This window comes from Garra rufa, chromosome 22 (assembly GCF_049309525.1).
Source record: "Garra rufa chromosome 22, GarRuf1.0, whole genome shotgun sequence".
NCBI classification, from domain to species: domain Eukaryota; kingdom Metazoa; phylum Chordata; class Actinopteri; order Cypriniformes; family Cyprinidae; genus Garra; species Garra rufa.
Window position 1 is genome coordinate 17,261,290 of NC_133382.1, and position 19,529 is coordinate 17,280,818.

Here is a 19,529-nt window from a genome sequence, read left to right on the forward strand (position 1 = left end):
GAGCTACATTAATGACCAGCAGACTTAGTCCCTTCATAATCCAAAAATAGTACTTTAGCAATGATTGTGGGCAACATGAAAACGCATATTCTGTACATAAATGAGCCTGTTTATGGACCAGCTTTAGCTTGTAAACTCAGGGTTATTCAAACAAACCCTTTTGTTAGTCTTCAGAGCTGGTAGTCATCACGTATTTACACAGCGCTCGCTGAGTCTCTGGCAGTGTGTGTTAGCTGCCCTGGCTGAAGCTGTGTATGTGGCTCAGGTAGTTGGACAGATCCTCCTCTCCCTCCGCCTGTAGATGCTCTTGATAGCACTGCAGGATCCGGGAGGCATTGCTCTCCATGTGACTCTCGTCGTGAGGCAGGCAGGCGTTTGACATGCCCAGGATGATTGTGGTTAAGGCCTTTATGTAGTTCTTTGCCAGGGTGAGAGTCTCAATCTTGGAAAGTTTCTTGTCTGTTTTAACATGAGGAATGGCCTCCCGTAGGGCCTGAAAGGCATTGTTGAGTTTGTGCATCCTTTGTCTCTCTCTCTCATTACTCTCCAGCCTGCGGACGTTGCGTTCCTTAGCGCTGCTGTGCTGCCGCCTGCGTCGCGTACCCACGCGGGAACCGCCGTGCCTTTCGCTCCTCAAAGTTCTCCATGTCCCTCCCAGCCTCACGGACGCCTCTGAACCCTCCTGCTCGCTGGAACCTGGCTCTGTTTCCAGCGTAAAGTCTGGGTCATCCTGCTCTGCCCAAGACTGTCTGCCCCGCTTTGACCCCTTTCCTTTGGACTTCATACTTGACTCACCCACACCCTGGTGTAGGCCCTAGGATATTATCATTCACATTTGAATGGAGGAAGTTACCATGCAATAACACTATTTCACTTTAATACTGAAAATGATATGTTCTATGAGGATTGAGTGCATCTCAGCTGCTCTCTGAATACTTGGTAAGCTTTAGTTTGTTTTAACATCCTGGTTAGATTACAAGACAGACATTATCTTTTAGATATTATGTATATCCTTCATTTGTAAGTTACACTATGGTAGCATCTCATTTTTAACTGTTATCTGTCCAAAAGTGTAAAACTTTGACTTTGACTGAAAGAAAATATTTTAGAAATCGCTTATTGATAATGAAATTGATCATATTTATAAGCCATAAACGCTAGATTGATCAAGTAAATAATGAAAAGGCACATTGTCTCTACACGCTGTCGCTGCTATCTTCAAAGCTGTCAATCATCAATGATTTCGGAGAAGTTTTTACTTACCTCGAAATAAATTTCCACCAAGCTCGTGGTGATGATGACACGATAAGAGGCTTGCGGAGAGCGATAATTTAGTTGACGTGAAGCGCTGTTGTCGTCCTGACAGCCGCAGTCAGAATGAAGTGATAACGGTCAGGCGCTCTACCTGTTGCTGCTCGATGTCCACGTAGCGCTTTTGTGGCCAATCAAAGGAGGGATCCGTTTCGTCTCGAGTCACCCATGAGCTGGCGCAAGCGTCGGAAATAGCGATCTGAAACTTTGTTCAGGCTTTCAGATGATGATAGTAGCGGTCTGTGATACAGCTGCTGCTCCTGCAGGTGGTATATTCGTATATCCACAGTTAGGACTATGAATGCTTTTATTTTAGCTGTGGAAGGAGTTGACAATGCAAATCACACTTGCATTACATTAGTGGGGACTTTCCACTGATTTAGCTTACTTATTTTATTTTTGCAAAAAGGAAAGAAAGAAAAATACAGACGTGGTAGTGGTGGGTTTCATGTAGATGATTAAATAGATTGGTTGTACTATTTCCATGGTACTTTATCAAGTCAAACGCTGTCTGATATTTGCTTAGACCTTTGCATTTCAAATGGCCTTGCATACGTATCATTTAAACACTTTTTAGAGCTTTACTTTATGGTGATGCCTTCTTGAGCCACACGGTTGTTTGGAGATGATTATTATCACTGTATTTTTGTATTTATTTATTAATTTACTTCAGATCCCTGTATTGGTTTCTGCATTCTTGTTCAATCAATGCTTTTAAACCAGGGGAGCATATAGTAGTTTTGTGTCAAAATTGTCTTACTCATGGGGCTGTAATACAAAAGTGTTTTAATGCTACCTTAAAAAAAAAAAAAAAAAAAAAAAAGATCTAAAATTAACGAGATTAAAGTCATAATATTTTAAGAATAAAGTCGAAATATTTCGACAATAAAGTAAAAATTACAAGAGTTAAGTCGAAATATTTTGAGAATAAAGTCGAAATATTTTGAGAAGTCGAAATATTTCGACAATAAAGTAGAAATTACAAGAACAATGTCGAAATATTTTGAGAATGTAGTCAAAATTACGAGAGTTAAGTCGAAATATTTCGACAATGAAGTAGAATTTATAAGAATCATGTTGAAATATTTAGAGAATGAAGTCAAATTTACGAGAGTTAAGTCAAAATATTTTGACAAAGTCGAAATATTTCGAAAATAAAGTAGAAATTATGAGAATAATGTTGAAATATTTTGAGAATGAAGTCAAAATTATGAGAGTTAAGTCAACATATTTTGACAATAAAGTCGAAATATTTTGAGAATAAAGTAGAAACTACGAGAATAATGTCAAAATATTTTGAGAACGAAGTCAAAATTACGAGTGAAGTCAACATATTTTGACAATAAAGTCGAAATATTTTGAGAATAAAGTAGAAATTACGAGAATAATGTCAAAATATTTCGAGAATGAAGTCAAAATTATGAGTTAAGTCAAAATATTTCGAAAATAAAGTAGAATTTACGAGAATAATGTTGAAATATTTTAAGAATAAAGTCGAAATGTTTTGAGAATAAAGTTGATATTGCAAGAATAAAGTCAAAATATTTCTACAATGAAGTCAAAATTGCAAGAATCAAGTCGAAATATTTAGAGAATAAAGTAGAAATACTTTGAGAGTAAAGTCGAATAATTTCAAAAATAAAGTAGAAATTGCAAGAATAATGTTGAAATATTTCGAGAATGAAGTCAAAATCACGAGAGTTAAGTCAAAATATTTCAAGAATAAAGTAGAAATTACGAGAATGTTGATATTTCGAGAATGAAGTCAAAATTACTAGTTAATTCAAAATAATTCGACAATAAAGTAGAAATTAAGAGAATGTCTAAATATTTTGAGAATGAAGTCGAAATGTTTCAAGAATAAAGTCAAAATTATTAGTAAAGTTGAAATATTTTTAAAATAAAGTCAAATTTACAAGAATAAAGTCGAAATGTTTTGAGAATAAAGTTGATATTGCAAAAATAAAGTCAAAATATTTCTACAATGAAGTCAAAATGGCAAGAATCAAGTAGAAATATTTTGAGAATAATTTAGCAATAATGAAAATAATGTCAATAACGTTTCGATAATAAAGATCGAAATTATGAGTCAAAATGTTTCAAGAATAAAGACGAAATGTTTCGAGAAAAAAGTCAAAATATTTTGAGAAATTCTGAATATTTTGAAAATAAATGAAGTTGAAATGTTTCAAGAATAAAGCCGAAATGTTCATCGTTGCAATTAAAGCAATTCAAGTTAATAATGAGAAATATTTCGAGAATTAGGTCAAAATTACGAGAATACCGAGCAGGCACACAACTCCGTCAATATTTGTTCAATTTTAAATTTTTGTTCAAATTTTATTCACAAAATATTTCGACTTTATTCTCATAATATTTAGATTTCATTCTTGTAATTTCGATTTTTTTTCTCAAAATATTCTCGTTTTAATCTCATAATCTTAGATTTTTGTTTTACATGCCACTAAAACGCTTTCATAATGTTAGGATTTTTTATGTAAATGTTGAGACACAACATTTTTAAGTACCAGAACCTCTACTATTCACCTTATTTTTAAATTTGTACATTTTATGTGCAAATTTGATGTGTGATGCTTCCGTTCTCATTCGCTTCCAGCTATTTTTACCTGTACTAAACAGCTCATTTTGCTGCTGGATATTGCAAACTGGTGTCATGTGTCTTGCCATATTATTTTAATGTATTGTCTTAATTATGAACACAGTGGTATTAGTGCAAACAGGTTTATCATTTACTCCACTTTGTTATTCTACTCGCTGTTTCCCTGCAGTGGCTAATGAACCGGAGGTCTTGCACATTCACAGAAAATGGCTTCCTTCCGCATTGAAGAGTAAGGTGGATAAAATCAGGCTTCTTACTGGAACCCTTTATTTGTAGAAGTGTAGATGTGTGCAAAGAACCACCCTTTTTATAAACTGTGGTATCAGACAGATCAAACACAGAAATGTTTGTTTTATACCTGAGTACGGCGAACCTGTTCTTAGAGTGTATGTCTGCATTAAGATAAGTCTATTTTGTTCTTCTTTGAATCTTCAGTTGTGTTTAACAATGTTTGCAGCATTGCATACAAGTAGAAACATCATTTTGAATAAGGGACACTTTTAATATTTTACATAATTTTACAACAGGTTACATGTGGTGTTGGACAAACAGGACATTTTCACATAGTTTCTGGGAACAAGTACATTTCACACCTGTTTAACTCACAGCAGCTATCAGCTCAAATGTTCCCTCCCCCACATGATGGCCCTACTGATGGCCTTGGTCGAGTAGCATTTGGACACAGGCTGGGCAAGACTTACTCCCAGCTCTGTTCTCAATGCTGAGACTATGGAAACAGTTTCTATCCCAACCCTCAGTTTATTTAGTGTGGAACCTCCGGTATACGCCACTTACACTGATAACAATCTGCCTGTAAGCAAAGTGGCACAGACAAAGCTTAAAAACAGCCTCCATGCCCACAAACAGGCATTAAAAATTATACAAGACCATTCATTCATGCAAATCCATCCAGGTATGCACTGTAGTAGCCTAGTACTCTGGTTTATCAGCACTTGGTAGTACTGATAAATTGCACCTCATGCATAACACCGTTTATAGTTTACAACTGTTCAACTTTGTGTTAAATTTAAGATAACTTCTTGATTTGCATACTCCACACCAAGGTATCTTTAAAGTCCTTTTCAAATTTCCCTTGAGTAAATAAGTCACTCATTAGCAACCCCATGCTAAGTGCTACATTCCAGCAAGGGGAGCTTGTGAGATGTAAATGACAAATGAAAACATCGTCAGAAGCCTAATGGGGTGTTTGATGAGAACTTAAGGTGATAAGGGACCATGTACACAAACTATTTTGATTAGTAAACAAATATAATGTTTCATGGCTCAATCAAGGCCCAAAGCTCACAGCTGGCTGCCTTCAAGGCTAAATGCAAAAATAGCTGTTTAAACATGGAGCCTTTCTCTGCTGCTCTGCACACCTGATGTTTCTTCACACAGAGCCAAGTCAAAGGTGAATTGTTTCACTGAATGAATGTTTATTTAAAGGGTTAGATGATGAGGCTAATTAAAAAGACAGTTCAACCCATAATTAAATTTCTGTCATTTACTTACCCTCATTTTGTTTCCAAACACATATATGACCCTGGATCACAAAACCAGTCTTAAGTAGTATGAGTATATTAGTAGCAATAGCCAAAAATACATTTTATTGGTTAAAATGATACATTTTTCTTTTATGCCAAAAATCATTAGGGTATTAAGTAAAGATCGTGTTCCATGAAGAAATTTTGTAAACAAAAAAAAAAAAAATCCTACTATAAATATATCAAAACCTAATTTTTGATTAGTAATATGCTTTGCTATAATTTGTACAACTTTAAAGGTGATTTTCTCAATATTTAGATTTTTTGCAACCCCAAGATTCTTAATTAAAAAAAAATGACCCTTATAACTGGTTTCGTGGTCCAGGGTCACATATGATGTTTTTTCTACTGCGGAACACAAAAAAAAGATATTTAGCAGAATGTTCAAGTTGCTCTTTTACATATGACAATTATAGTGTTTTAATGACACGTCATCAATCAGCCATATTGGCGGCACTGAATGTAAACAATGCCTCTGAACCAATTTTGCTGGTTATTGCTGCTGAAAATTGTCAATTATTGTCATGTTTTGGGCTGTACTAACCGCTTGTACTGAGAGATTACTCTCCAAGTCATTGAGGTTTCAAGGCTGACTTTTGGCAACTCAAAACTTCAGCTCCCTCCACAGTTTTTCTATGGGATTAAGGTCTGGAGACTGGCTATAAGCCACTCCAGGACCTTAATCTGCTTCGCACTGAGTCACTCCTTTGTTGCCTTGGCCGTGTGTTTTGGGTCATACCCATCCATGACTCATTTTCAATGCCCTCCCATGATGCCATTTGATGCGGTGTAGTTGCCCTGTCCCCTTAGTAGAAAAACACCCCAAAGCATAATGTTTCTACCTCCATATTTTACTGTGGGGACAGTGTTCTTGGGGTCACAGGCAGCATTCCTCCTTCTCCAAACACAGCAAGTTGAGTTGATGCCAAAGAGCTCGATTTTGGTCTCATCTGACCACAACACTTTCACCCAGGTCTCCTCTGAATCATTCAGATGTTTGTTGGCAAACTTCAGACAGGCATGTACATGTGCTTTCTTGAGCAGAGGGACCTTGCTGCAGGATTTCAGTCCTTTATGGCGTAGTGTGTTACCAATTGTTTTCTTGGTAACTATGATCCCAGCTGCCTTGATATAATTGACAAGATTCTCCCGTGTAGTTCTGGGCTGATTCCTCACTGTTCTCATGATCATTGAAACTCCATTAAGCCCCAGGATGAGGGAGATTGACAGCTATTTGTGTTTCTTCCATTTGCGAATAATGGACCACCAAGCTACTACTCACCAAGCTACTTGGCGATGGTCTTATGGCCCATTCCAGCTTTCTGTAAGTCTGCAATCTTGTCCCTGACATCCCTGGACAGCTCTTTGGGCTTGGCAATGGTGGAGAGTTTGGAATCTGATTGATTGATAACTTCTGTGGACAGGTGTCTTTTATACAGGTAACAAGCAGATATTAGGAGCACTCCCTTAGAGAGAGTACTCCTAATCTCAGCTTGTGACCTGCATAAAAGACACCTGGGAGCCGGACATCTTGCTAATTAATAGGGGATCAAATACTTATTTCACTCATTAAAATGCAAATCTAATTTTTTATAACTTTTTTGAAAGGCGTTTTTCTGGATTTTTTTTTTTATTGTTGTTGTTATTTTGTCTCTCACTGTTCAAATAAACCTACCATTAAAATTATAGACTGATCATTTCTTTGTCAGTGGGCAAACATACAAAATCAGCAGAGAATCAAATAATTTTTCATCCAAACTGTGACAAACAAGTGCAAAAACTAACAAAAAGCAGTATAAAAGCATTGATAGGACTTGTATGGTATATATTACAAGTTTCTGGAGTGATAACATAATTATATGAAAAAAAAAATTAAGATGTAAAGACTTGATCACCATGTTTAAAAGAGCAGTGTGAACATTCATCCTGCATTTCCTGCATCATATGGCTTTGGAACCACATGGCGGTGATGATGGAATTTAAATTTTGGTGTGAAGTATTCTAAAATAATCTGGCATGCTTCATATAATACCATTATTTGCTGATAATGCTCTCTGTTTTGCTTCCTTACAATTACAATAAAAAAACTGTCTGGTGTTAGTGCTTATGCACACGTTAAACTGATCTGTAATGTGAGCAAATAGATCATATTTTTCATGCATCATCCATTGATGTCATACTGCTACATGTCATCATCTGTGATCTGACTGGATAAAACAGCAGCCACGGACTAGTGCACTAAAGCCTGACTCACGCAGCATCATAAAATGGGAAAGAGGGGGACAAGTCAGTTTTTCCATGACCCAAAAGCTGGTCAGACGAGAGGGGGAAAAGTACAACCTGTTATGTCAGTATGGCCGGAACAGATGCTAAGGAAATGCATTTTCATAATATATATATATATATATGTATATGTGACCTTGGACCACAAAACCAGTCTTAAGTCGCTGGGCTATATTTGTAGCAATAGCCAAAAAATACTTAGTACATAGGGTCAAAATTATTGATTTTTCTTTTATGCCAAAAATCATTAGGAAATTAAGTAAAGATCATGTTCCATGAAGATTTTTTGTAAAATTCCTACTGTAAATATATCAAAATGTAATTTTTGATTAGTAATATGCATTGTTAAGAACTTAATTTGGACAACTTTAAAGGTGATTTTCTAAGTATTTTGAATTTTTTGCACCCTCAGATTCCAGATTTTCAAATAGATCTCGGCCAAATATTGTAATATCCTAACAAACCATATATCAATAGAAAGCTTATATTATTATATATATCTCAGTTTTGTAAAATTTAACCTTATGACTTGTTTTGTGGTCCAGGGTCACACATATATATATGTATATATATATATATACACACACAAACACACACAACAGTTCTTTCTGGTCCTTGAATCTGATTGGCTAATAAGACTGCGATATTAGAGTCCAACAGAACTCCAACAGTATTTTCAGTGCTTGTAATTGTATCACTCTGCTTGTGGTACTTCTCACAGCGAGTATTAAGGTAAAATGTACTTGTTTATAGTTCAAATATGCAGTTTCTTTACAAAGATAACATCTGTTTGAAAATTTGCATTGACGTTTTCGGAATGTGAGCTCCTGGACATCAGCGGCCGGTAAACATGAAATATAATTCATTTTGGGTAAATCTAACTTGCAGTCTTTGGTCTCATTAATCTATTATTTGTTCCAGAGCAAGTAGTTTTGGCAAAATCTCATTATATTTATGTAAATTCAATGCTGTATATCAGAGCGTTGCCTGTGTACTTTTGACTGAATTGTTTAGCGATTTCAATGATGGCTGTTGTTGTTTATTAAATATTATTATTTAATAAATAATATTTTATATAAATAATAGTAGTATTTAATTATAGTGTTTAGTATGTTCGTGATAGTGATTTTAGTTACATTGTTCAGCCATTAGATGGCGACAGCAGTAAAGACTTTTATATTAAAAATAAATGCTGTTATAAACAAAAGTTATTTTTACTTTCAACAGATTGAGGCAGCTAACAAATGCACTGAGCAGCACTGTCATCAATAATCACCCTTAACAGATGAAAGAATATTAATGTTACTACAAAGATAACGCTTTCCTCAGTGGACATTCAAACTAATGTTTTATTGTGAATATCAGATTGAAGAATGAATGCTGTATCAGATTCAGGTAATCACACTCACCCAGTCTATATCTCTCTGTTATAATACTCTACTCCAGGGGTGCCCAACCCTGTTCCTGGAGATCTACCTACCTGCAGACTTTAGTTCCAGCCCTGCTCAATCACAGCTGTCTGTAATTATCAAGTGCTACCTTAGAGATTAATTAGCTGGTTCAGGTGTGTTTGACCAGAGTTGGAGCTGAACTTTGTAGGATGGCAGATCTCCAGGAACAGGGTTGGGCACCCCTGCTCTACGACATATAATATAGTGAGCTTCTAATGCAGTAATACAATAAGCTTTACATGAAATAACTCAATGTTCTTTCGTTAGTAGTTTTAAAGTGACGTTTTCGAATTAGTAACAGAGGCTTGGGGTCAGCTGTTAAACTGTCAAACTTAGATTTGAATCTTGTGAAAGGAAGAAGTTCTGCACAAAAAAGTTTTTAATGACACTACATTGCTGTTTCTTATGTATTCACAAACTCATGCCGTCGAACTGTTGTATAAATACAATATCACACAAGTAGATGTGAGATATGGCTGTATATCGGCACGCTGTAATTACCTGTAGACTTGGCGAGTTTGATTAATTGAATCTGATACAGCATTCATTCTCCAGCTCAATCTGATATTCACAATGAAACATTAGTTTAAATGTCCACTGAGGAAAGCGTTATCTTTGTCGTTTTGATTTCTGACGACAACACTACAGCCGAATCACAGCCGTGCTGATATACAGCCATATCTCACATCTACTCCTGTGATATTGGTCATATATATTTCATATATATATATATTCCCATTTATTTATATTCCAAGATCGTACACTTGCATAAATGGCCTGTAATATAAACCATTTAGTTCATAACAACATTTTGCACATCTGACAAACCATTATTAACCACTGATAAGTATTATTAATAATAATAATGTAATGACTTTTCATTGACCAACTGAAATTTGAACTTTAAAAAAAGAGACTTCTCTGCTTTTGAGAGAAAAGCAGGTCAGCACGACCTAATCCTGCGGCTGTAAGGGGATGCCTCAGAGCTTCAGAAGCCATGAATATGTTCAGTAGGTGTCTTCACCTGCTTTGTAGAGTTGGTTGTTTTTTCTTGTTAACGTGGATGGTGTCAAAACAGGAAATATTGTCTTGCAGCACACACATAACCCTCCGTGCATTACTTGGTAGCGGTAAATATTTGTCTAGCAACACAAGATCTTCTGTTGTGACGCGTCTTTTCACAGGAAACCTGTAAAACCACTTCATGAGCTATTATTCAACATTCGACCGTTGGAGCCAAACAGGCTTTACATACTTTTCCTAAAGTTCTGTTGGCTTTCCTGTATATGCATGCTGGTTTTAATTTTGTGTTTGACTTAAACATCAGCATTCAAATGCATAGTGCATCTGCGGGAGGTGTATGAGGTTATATTAACTTGCTTCCTCTTCACTCATAATGACATCCTTCACGAGAGAAGTGTGCCAGCCTGTAGGAGGAGCATAATGTCCTGCAAAGAAGACCTGTGAGGGCAAATTAAAATGCCTCTTATTTGAGCCGTGAAGCTCAAATATAAAAGCTGAGCAGCTGAGGCAAAAATGAAATTTGGCTGAAAATCCAAGATATTAATGAGTTTGTTTCTTCACCTGAACTGAGTTTTTGAACTTTAAAAGAGGCATTTTAATAATATTTATAAAAATGCTGAATAAATCCTGTTTAATATGAGTCAAAAGGAGCACATTTCTGGATTGATCTCCATTAAAGTTAATATGAACCTTACTGATAGGCTATGGGGGTGCGTAAGACACGCAAGCTTTGGAAACACTGATTCAGAGTAACCGAATCCCAGCATTTATCAGTTTTATTAGGAAGTTGATTCGGTAAGCATGAAAAACAAGGGAAGTTCAGAATCGGCAGGTAAACATTTTTTACGGATGGCCGAACATCCATGCAATCATGTGAAATGCATCAATTATTTTCTCTGGCCCTCTTACTGCAGTGCTTGAATAAATATTGGTACCAAGCATCAGCGAATGCGCAATAGGAAACATTTCCCCGCCGCTGTCACTAGGCAACCTTGAAACGGATGACTCAGAGAGCTGACTCAATAGGTACTGTGACGAAGTCAGTCAAGAAACACACACACACACTCATACACTCACCATCTGTATGCATAGAGGAAATCTCTTAGTTGAGGTAGAGAACTAATCCCTGCTTCTTTACCTGCTGGCTCAACACCTCTGTGTTCACCCAGCCTTTTTCTCCACACCCTGTAAATAAATACAAACACACACACCAGCAAATACCCACTTACTTGCTAACTTTGTTGAAACAACTACTTTACAGATAATTCCAAGCTAAGGTTTTTAACACATTTAAATGCCGAGATATGATTTAAAATTCTGGAATCTGAGGTTGCAATAAAGAAAAAGGAAATGCATATTACTAATCAAAAATAACGTTTTAATATATTTACGGTAAGAAATGTGTTAAATATCTTCATGGAACATGATCTTTACTTACTATCCTAATGATTTTTGGCATAAAAGAAAATCACATATGTATATTCACATAAAACACTGAGGGGCCTTAATCCTACAGAGACCAGCTATATTCAGAATACCAAAAAAAAAAAGTGAAAAAAACAAACAGCATGTGAAACAATAGCCATTATGCAACAATAAATGTTTCATAATATTGTTTCAACAATGACCTCATCATGTTGCGAGTAGCATCATTTATCACCTTAAATTAATAAATATGGTAATTTAGCATTTTTATTCAACGTGATCATATCATAACTTAACATCTGACAGGCTAATCAAATAATGAGTTGTAGAAAAATAGTGCTGTAATTATTTACATTCATTTGTTACACAGAAAAAGAAATGTCAAATCGAGCACATTGCATCGTAGATTGTGCTGAAGGTAAGATATTTTTTTGTAGGCCAAAACCTGGAAAACCCTCTAAATCTATGTTTTTTTGAATGGGTTTTTGATTAAATGACTGAAATGAAGTCTGTGGTTAACACTGAAGATATTTTCACGTATATGACATCAAATATGTATCCCCTTGTGACTTTTTAAAGCCTTTCAAAAAGTCTTTACCTATAGACTTTTTTTCTCAGAATCGCGTTATAAAGTCAAAATTGCGAGAAATAAAGTCAGACTTGCTAGATCAAAATTCTGACTATTTTCTCACAATTGCGAGATTGTATTTCACAATTCTGACTTTTTTCTCAGAATTGCATGATATAAACTCACAATTGCGAGAAATAAAGTCAGACTTGCTAGATCAAAATACTGACTTTATTTCTCAGAATTGCGAGATTATTTTACAATTCTGACTTTATAACTTGCAATTGTGAGTGTATATCTCATAATTGTGAGAAAAAAGTAAGAATTATGAGTTTGTATTACGCAATTCTGAAAAAGAATAAAAGATAAAAACTCAAAATTCTGACTTTTTTCTTGCAATTGCAAGTTAGTATCTCACAATTCTGACTTTTTTTCTCAGAACTGTAAGATATAAACTTACAATTATGAGTTATAAAGTCCAATTTTGAGAGGGGAAAAACTGATATGTTCTCAGAATTGTTTATATCTCACAATTCTGACTTAACTGTTATAAATTCTGAGAAAAGTCACAACTGGGATATATAAACTCGCAATTCTGAGAAAAAAAGTCACAATTGTGAGTTTATATATGCAATACTGACTTTAGTTTTCAAAATTGCGAGTTTATATCCTGCAATTCTGACTTAATTTCTCAGAATTGCGAGGTTATTTTACAATTCTGACTTTATAACTTGCAATTGTGCGTTTATATCTCATAATTATGAGAAAAAAAGTAAGAATTACGAGTCTGTATTATGCAATTCTGAGAAAGAAAGTCAGTATTGTGAGATAAAAAGTGACAATTACGTTTCTTAAAAGTTACAATCCACCTTCTTATTCCCCTACGAGAATTTTATAGGTCTGGCTTCCGATCTCATCTGCATCCACCTATTTTTAGTTGCACAAAAACAGCTCGTTATTCTGCTTGATATTGCAAACTGGTGTCTTACCATATTATTTAAATGTATTATCTTAATTATGAGCTCACTGGTTTATAAGTGTTTACTGCATGTTGTTTTTCTTCTAGTTATTTCCCTATAGCGGCTAATGAACCGGAAGTCTCACCCGTAAGGCTTATTTCTTAATTAAATAAAAGGTAAATACAGAGTGTGACTAAACAACTAAACAGTTAATATGGAGATTTTATTCTCTTAATTATCTGATAATTGCATTTTTCTCATAGGAATTTCATAACTTTTGATTTTGCAATCTCTGGTTTGCTTTGGAATTAGTAAAATGTCCTTGGAAAAACGTATTATTAGAATAGCGACTTAAGGGGATAGTTCACCCAAAAATGAAAATTTGATGTTTATCTGCTTACCCCCTGGGCATCCATGATGTAGGTGACTTTGTTTCTTCAGCAGAACACAAACAAAGATTTTTAACGAAAACCGGTGCAGTCTATTAGTGATTTAATGGCAGTGGATGGGCACCAAACCTTTAAAAGTATAAAAAAAACATGCACAGACAAATCCAAATTACACCTTGCGGCTCGTGACGATACATTGATGTCCTAAGACACGAAACGATAGGTTTTTGCGAGAAACTGAACAGTATTTATATCATTTTTTACCTTTGGTACACAGCCACGTCCAACTGTTATGCGCACAAGCTTAGCATCAGGCACGTTACATGTGTACACGCTCTGGCGTACGCAAACTCCGGAAGCGATCTGTCGTGTGTATGCTACACTCATTGTTTACACAGTGCACAGAGATTGTGGGTATAGCGTCTATTCAAAATGGTAATTACTTGCGCTTATCCTGATTGTTCAAACTGATCTAAAGCTAAAAGATTACATTTGCTTGCGCAAACTCATCCGGGACTGTTGACTTCGCACCGATTTCTCCTTCCGGCGTTTGCGTATATTATGCCAGAGCGCGTACACATGTAACGAGCCGGATGAAAAGCTCATGCTCATGACAGCTGGACGTGTCTGTGTATCAAGGGTAAAAAATGATATAAATACTGTTCAGTTTCTCGCAAAAAACCATCGTTTCGTGTCTAAGGACATCAATGTATCGTTGACGACAACACTACAGTCGTTTGGTGCCCATCCACTGCCATTAACGTTATATGGCTGGCAGACTGCACCGGTTTTGATTAAAAATCTTCGTTTGTTTTCTGCTGAAGAAACAAAGTCACCTACATCTTGGATGCCCTGGGGTAAGCAGATAAACATCAAATTTTCATTTTTGGGTGAACTATTCCTTTAATTGCACTCACTGTAATCGTACTGAAAACGTTTTTTGGTCCTTTTATTTATTCAGTAAGCAGTGACTACGTAAAATAACAGCATTTGCTTCCACCAAATTCCTCGAAGACTTCCAGGCTTACCTCAAGACTTGCAATGCTTTGTGCTCTTGTCATGCATGTAACTCAAACAGACACGTCCTTGCACTCTGGGGTTGAGATAAGGTAAACTGTGTTCGCCCTCTGCTGGACATTATCCAGAAACACTATCTCAAATTGAATTTAGGACACACAGTGGCCAATCGTGAACACAACACCTTATGAAGAATACTAATGGAGTCTCAAACTGACTTTTCTTTTTTTTTTTTTTTTTTTTTTAAATAGACATAAATATATGTATATATATTTTTCAGTTATATTAGTAAAAATAGTGTAACATAATAGCCACTTATTTATTGTTGTATACTAATAAGAGTGAAACATTTAGAGTACACAGGTATAAAACATTAACCAGTTCTGAGACATCTTTGCACTGCTGTGCGACTGTGTGTGAATCAGGATGAGGGAAGCTCCTTCTCTGGGGGCACATGCACAGGATGTCCAAGGAGCTCCTCTGGCAACAAAATCACTGATGCTGGAGTTTTACTCAACACACTCATTCAGCATCAGGATATTGTTCCCAGCTGGCAACAGATGTGTGCATATACACATACATACCCATCAGGCCTGAGTGTGGGGAGGAGCAAACATGCAGCTGGTAGTTCAATCAGACACATGACAAGAAAGTACAGGGAGCTTTGGGTTTCTTCATCAGGAATTTTGTACACTTGTCAAAGTTTTGCTCCAAGCTTGTGAAACCGAAGACCTAACAGCTACCATTAAAATGACCAGCTAAAAGCACTGAGACAGAGAAACTGGAGCAGAGGTATTAAGGTATTATTTCTAAAGCCCAGGTGCTGTTCATTTTTAAAATATATATATATATTTTTTTTTTTTTTTAAAAGGCCATGTTTCTAAAGAGACTATGATATACAATATTTTGAATACCAATACAGCTCTTTGTGATATAAATGAAATCAGACACAAGAAACCATTAGACTAAATTATCTGGGATCATGTTTCACTCTCAGTAAAAAGCGCTTCTCTGTCTTAGCCTTAATTTTTCATAAATCACTGAGGGGAATGTGCTCACCCCGAAGGACGTTGTTGCACTATGGCAACAGACCTTGTAGGGGTCCCGAAGCCTAGCATGCTACCAAAAAGGGAGGAGGTTCACTATTTTAAGTGGGTTTGTGTTGATCTTCCCACCAATTGAGTGGTAACACTTCACAAAAATGGGGCCCAGAACCTCACGCTATCCTTTTACACATGAAGAGCAGAATCATCATATCCCTCAAACAGATGATAAGTGACACCAAACAATCCATGAGAGCTGTGTAATTGGATGCCTTTGGGCTTATTCTGAGCATGCAAATCAGAGCCAGTGGCGCGGAGAGTTACATGCCCTACTACAACAGCAACTCCATTCGTCTGGTGCCCCGGTGCATTCTGGGTAGGGGACAAAAATGAAACGTCAGCCTTGGCTGCCGTAACCTTTTTTGGAAGAGTTGGGAAGTGCCTCGTACAGCAGCTCTGCTGTACAGACGGCCTGAATAGTGAGAGTAATTCAAGATGGATTTGTAAATACAAATATATTACCACCTTCTGCTTAAATTAAAACGGTTCTGTACATTGCATCATAATTTATGTGTTTAGAAATCAGACCTGCCAATAAAATTTCAAGCCGTACTAAACCATTTGAATTTAACACAGTATAAATATCACCATAATAATTGTCCTTTTTCAGTTTCAGCTCAGCATGTGTACTTTGAATCCCAGTATTTTATTATTTTTTGTAAATATTGTTTAAAATAAAACAATTTTGTTGTACACACTTATTTAATGTAAATTATTTTATGGTAAATAATAAACATTCTATTAATATTTAAGTAAAAACCACACATAAAATGTAGTATAATCAATATACTGAAACCCTATTGTAATTGTTAAAATGGTCACAGATGAGCGATCTCCACGTAGAACTGATGATCGTGCAGACCAAACGGTATGTCATAGACTTGAAACTTGGAGGGATGGTAGTACTCACACTCACAACGTGACCAAGGCTCGCCAAAATCGGCCTGATGGGGCGCTACAGCGATCAAAAGTACTAAATCACTCATAACTCCTAAACCGCCAGTCGCAGACTTGAGTGTCTTTGGAATCCTTGGATCAGATTTGACCGTGAGCAAAACTTTTGGGTATTTCGGATTTTTAGCAAAACTTTTGTGAAGTATTCCTAGGTTTTTACCTGATCACAAGCAAACCAGTGCAGAAAGATTCTCTGGAGTGTGAATCAATAATTATCCCCAAAAAAGTCGAACTTTTGACTCACCTTCGCAAAGGGACGCCAAAACGTTTGAAACTATAACTCCTGAACAGAATGAGATATCTTCGCCAAACTCAGAACATTTATGTAAGAGCTCAATCTGAGGTCGCAGGACAAAAATCGTAAAGCTTGGATACTTGGTGGCACTATAAGAGGGAAAAACATAAAAGTGGCTATACCTACGCAACCGTTTGTCCTATTAACATTTGTATCTCAAAAAACATGCCCGCCATCGGCCAATGAAGTTTGTGCACCTATTAGACATGGTTAACAGAGGCTGGTCGGAACAAAACTGGGTAAGCCTGTTTGACTCATGGCCCCGAAGGTCTGTGAGAAGTTTTAAATAAATCGGCCACTGGGAGGCGATAACGCGTTTTTCAAGGGTATAAACAATTGTGCATTATATGGTTTTTCACATCATATGACAGGTGATAAACAAGCATGCAAAGTTTTAAAGGAACACTCCACTTTTTGAGCCTATTTCCAAAAAAAGTGGAGTGTTCCTTTAAGGAGATCTGACCACAGCTGGCGCTATCCCTGGTGAAAAAAACAGCTAAAACCAGCCTAGGCTGGTTGGCTGGTTTAAGCTGGAAGTAGCTGGTTTTAGCTGGTCTCCCAGCCTGGCCATGGTGGTCAGGCTGGTTTTAGCTGGTGGTTTCCCAGCCTGACCAGCTAAGACTAGCCTGGCCAGCCTGGAAAAGTGGCCAAAACCCCTATAAAACCAGCCTGCTGACCAGCTATGGCCAGCTAAAACCAGGCTGGTTGACCAGCTAAAACCAGCCAACCAGCCTAGGCTGGTTTTAGCTGTTTTTTTCACAAGAGATAACAGTCATAAACATTACTAAATGTTAGAAGTGTTTGGAAAAAAGGCTTGCTTCATAATGCCTTTTTTCATATGTGCTGAAATGCCTTAAAGCGTTTGAACCCAGCTATATTTTTTAATTAAATTTCATTTTTAAATTTTCTCATTTAATTTTAAAGTTTAGGTAATTTTGTTGTGCTTTGTTATTATTATTATTTAAATATCTATATAGTTTTTATTTAGTAGCATTTTAAGTTTTAGTTTAATTTTATTTAATTTAGTACTTCAACTTAAACCAATGAGAAAGGTTTGGAAAGCTTTTTAAAATTATTATTATTTTATTTCCAGTAGTTATTTTTTGTATTTTTTGCATTAGTTAACAGTAGTGACCCTGATCTAAGGATGGGTTGATTTGGTATTTGGTGTGAACTACTGAACAGTCTAAATTAGAGCGGTAGGAAGTTGGCTGTTGGCCAGAGAAGCACAGGGAGGCCAGTTAGGGCGAACTCCACTCTAACTATTTACAGTCCTCTTGGTGTGACACGACTGAGGATGCATAAGGATGAACATGCTATCTGACATAATGTGATCAGAGGCCAAAAGACCTAACTTGTATAATCTGTAATATAATATATAAAATATAATAAAACATAAAATAGAAATACCCTACTGTTTAAAGCAACTGTTCAAAGCTGTATACATTGTGCAGCAAGAGTCCCCCTAGTGGATCCTAAGGTGAAGTGTCTTCACATGTGGCTTGAAAATTTCTATTACAACTTGACAGTGGATTGAGAATACAAGGTATTTTAGATTATTACTGTTCAGCTACTAAAGAGATTGCACAGTGGTCTGATCCTAGACGCCTGAAGCTCTTTTAACAATATGATTTTAATAGTTATATTTTATTAAAGAATTAGATTAGCAAACAAATCAAGGACCATATTTTTACTGGGAACATAGTGTAACACTTTGTATTATCAGTTGTCGGCTTTACATCCTTAATCTAATCCTGTATAGCAGCTATATATGGGCAGGGATGTTCAGTAGATTTCTCTATATGCTGTGTCACTATAATTTAAAAATAAAAAAAGCTCTGTCAGTCTCGGCAGTCTGCCTGCCTTTGCTCTGCAGTCATGGATCAGGTTTACAGGTCCTGTGGGTGAAAGGACATACTGAGAAAATTGTACATTTTTTATTTGATGTACCGTAAATCAGTTAATTTGAAAGACTTATACAATGTGTACACATGCTAAGATGCTTTTATGCAAAATAAATGATATATGCTCAAGAAATTAGATAAAAGGAGAGTAAACACAGAAAACATCTGCTAAAGAAATAGAACGCTGGTTATTTTGGAAGGCACCCAGAAATCATTAAAATCATCTGGATCTTACTACTTTATCTTGTTGTGGGTTTCATTAATAACTTTCATTTAGCATTACTACATGATATAATACTAATTAGATCATTAGTTTAATTTAGTCTGCTGTATAGTGTGATATATGAAGGTATGGCATGAAATAAATTAATCAAAACAATTAATCAAATAAAATGCATGAAACAATACATACATACATAGATAAATAAAGTTACTGCTATAAGCATTATTTTAATTAAATATCCAAATTAATCCTATATAATAGCTTTTATTTATGCAAAATTATATTGATACCTGATATTGAGTCTAAAGTGTTGGATCAAACATCTGCAATCTGCACATGTCCTATAACCTTTCTAATTTCCTTTCTTCTCTGTGTTCACAGGATAGAGTTTGTGCAAAAAAAAATGTCACCTGTTTTGCTTCTGGCAGACGTCTCACTTACTGGAGCACTAAAACTGCCA

At 36.0% G+C, this 19,529-nt stretch overlaps 1 protein-coding gene across 1 annotated transcript; it reads right to left on the minus strand.

Moving 5' to 3' along the window:
* Positions 1-135: 135 nt before the first annotated feature.
* Positions 136-1,358, minus strand: bhlha15 (basic helix-loop-helix family, member a15). The gene is made up of 2 exons (XM_073828326.1): positions 1,264-1,358; positions 136-814 (listed from the first exon to the last, which is right to left on the minus strand). Exon 2 carries the CDS (start codon positions 782-784, stop codon positions 230-232), a length of 555 nt encoding a protein of 184 aa, XP_073684427.1. The 5' UTR covers positions 785-814; positions 1,264-1,358; the 3' UTR covers positions 136-229.
* Positions 1,359-19,529: the final 18,171 nt, after the last annotated feature.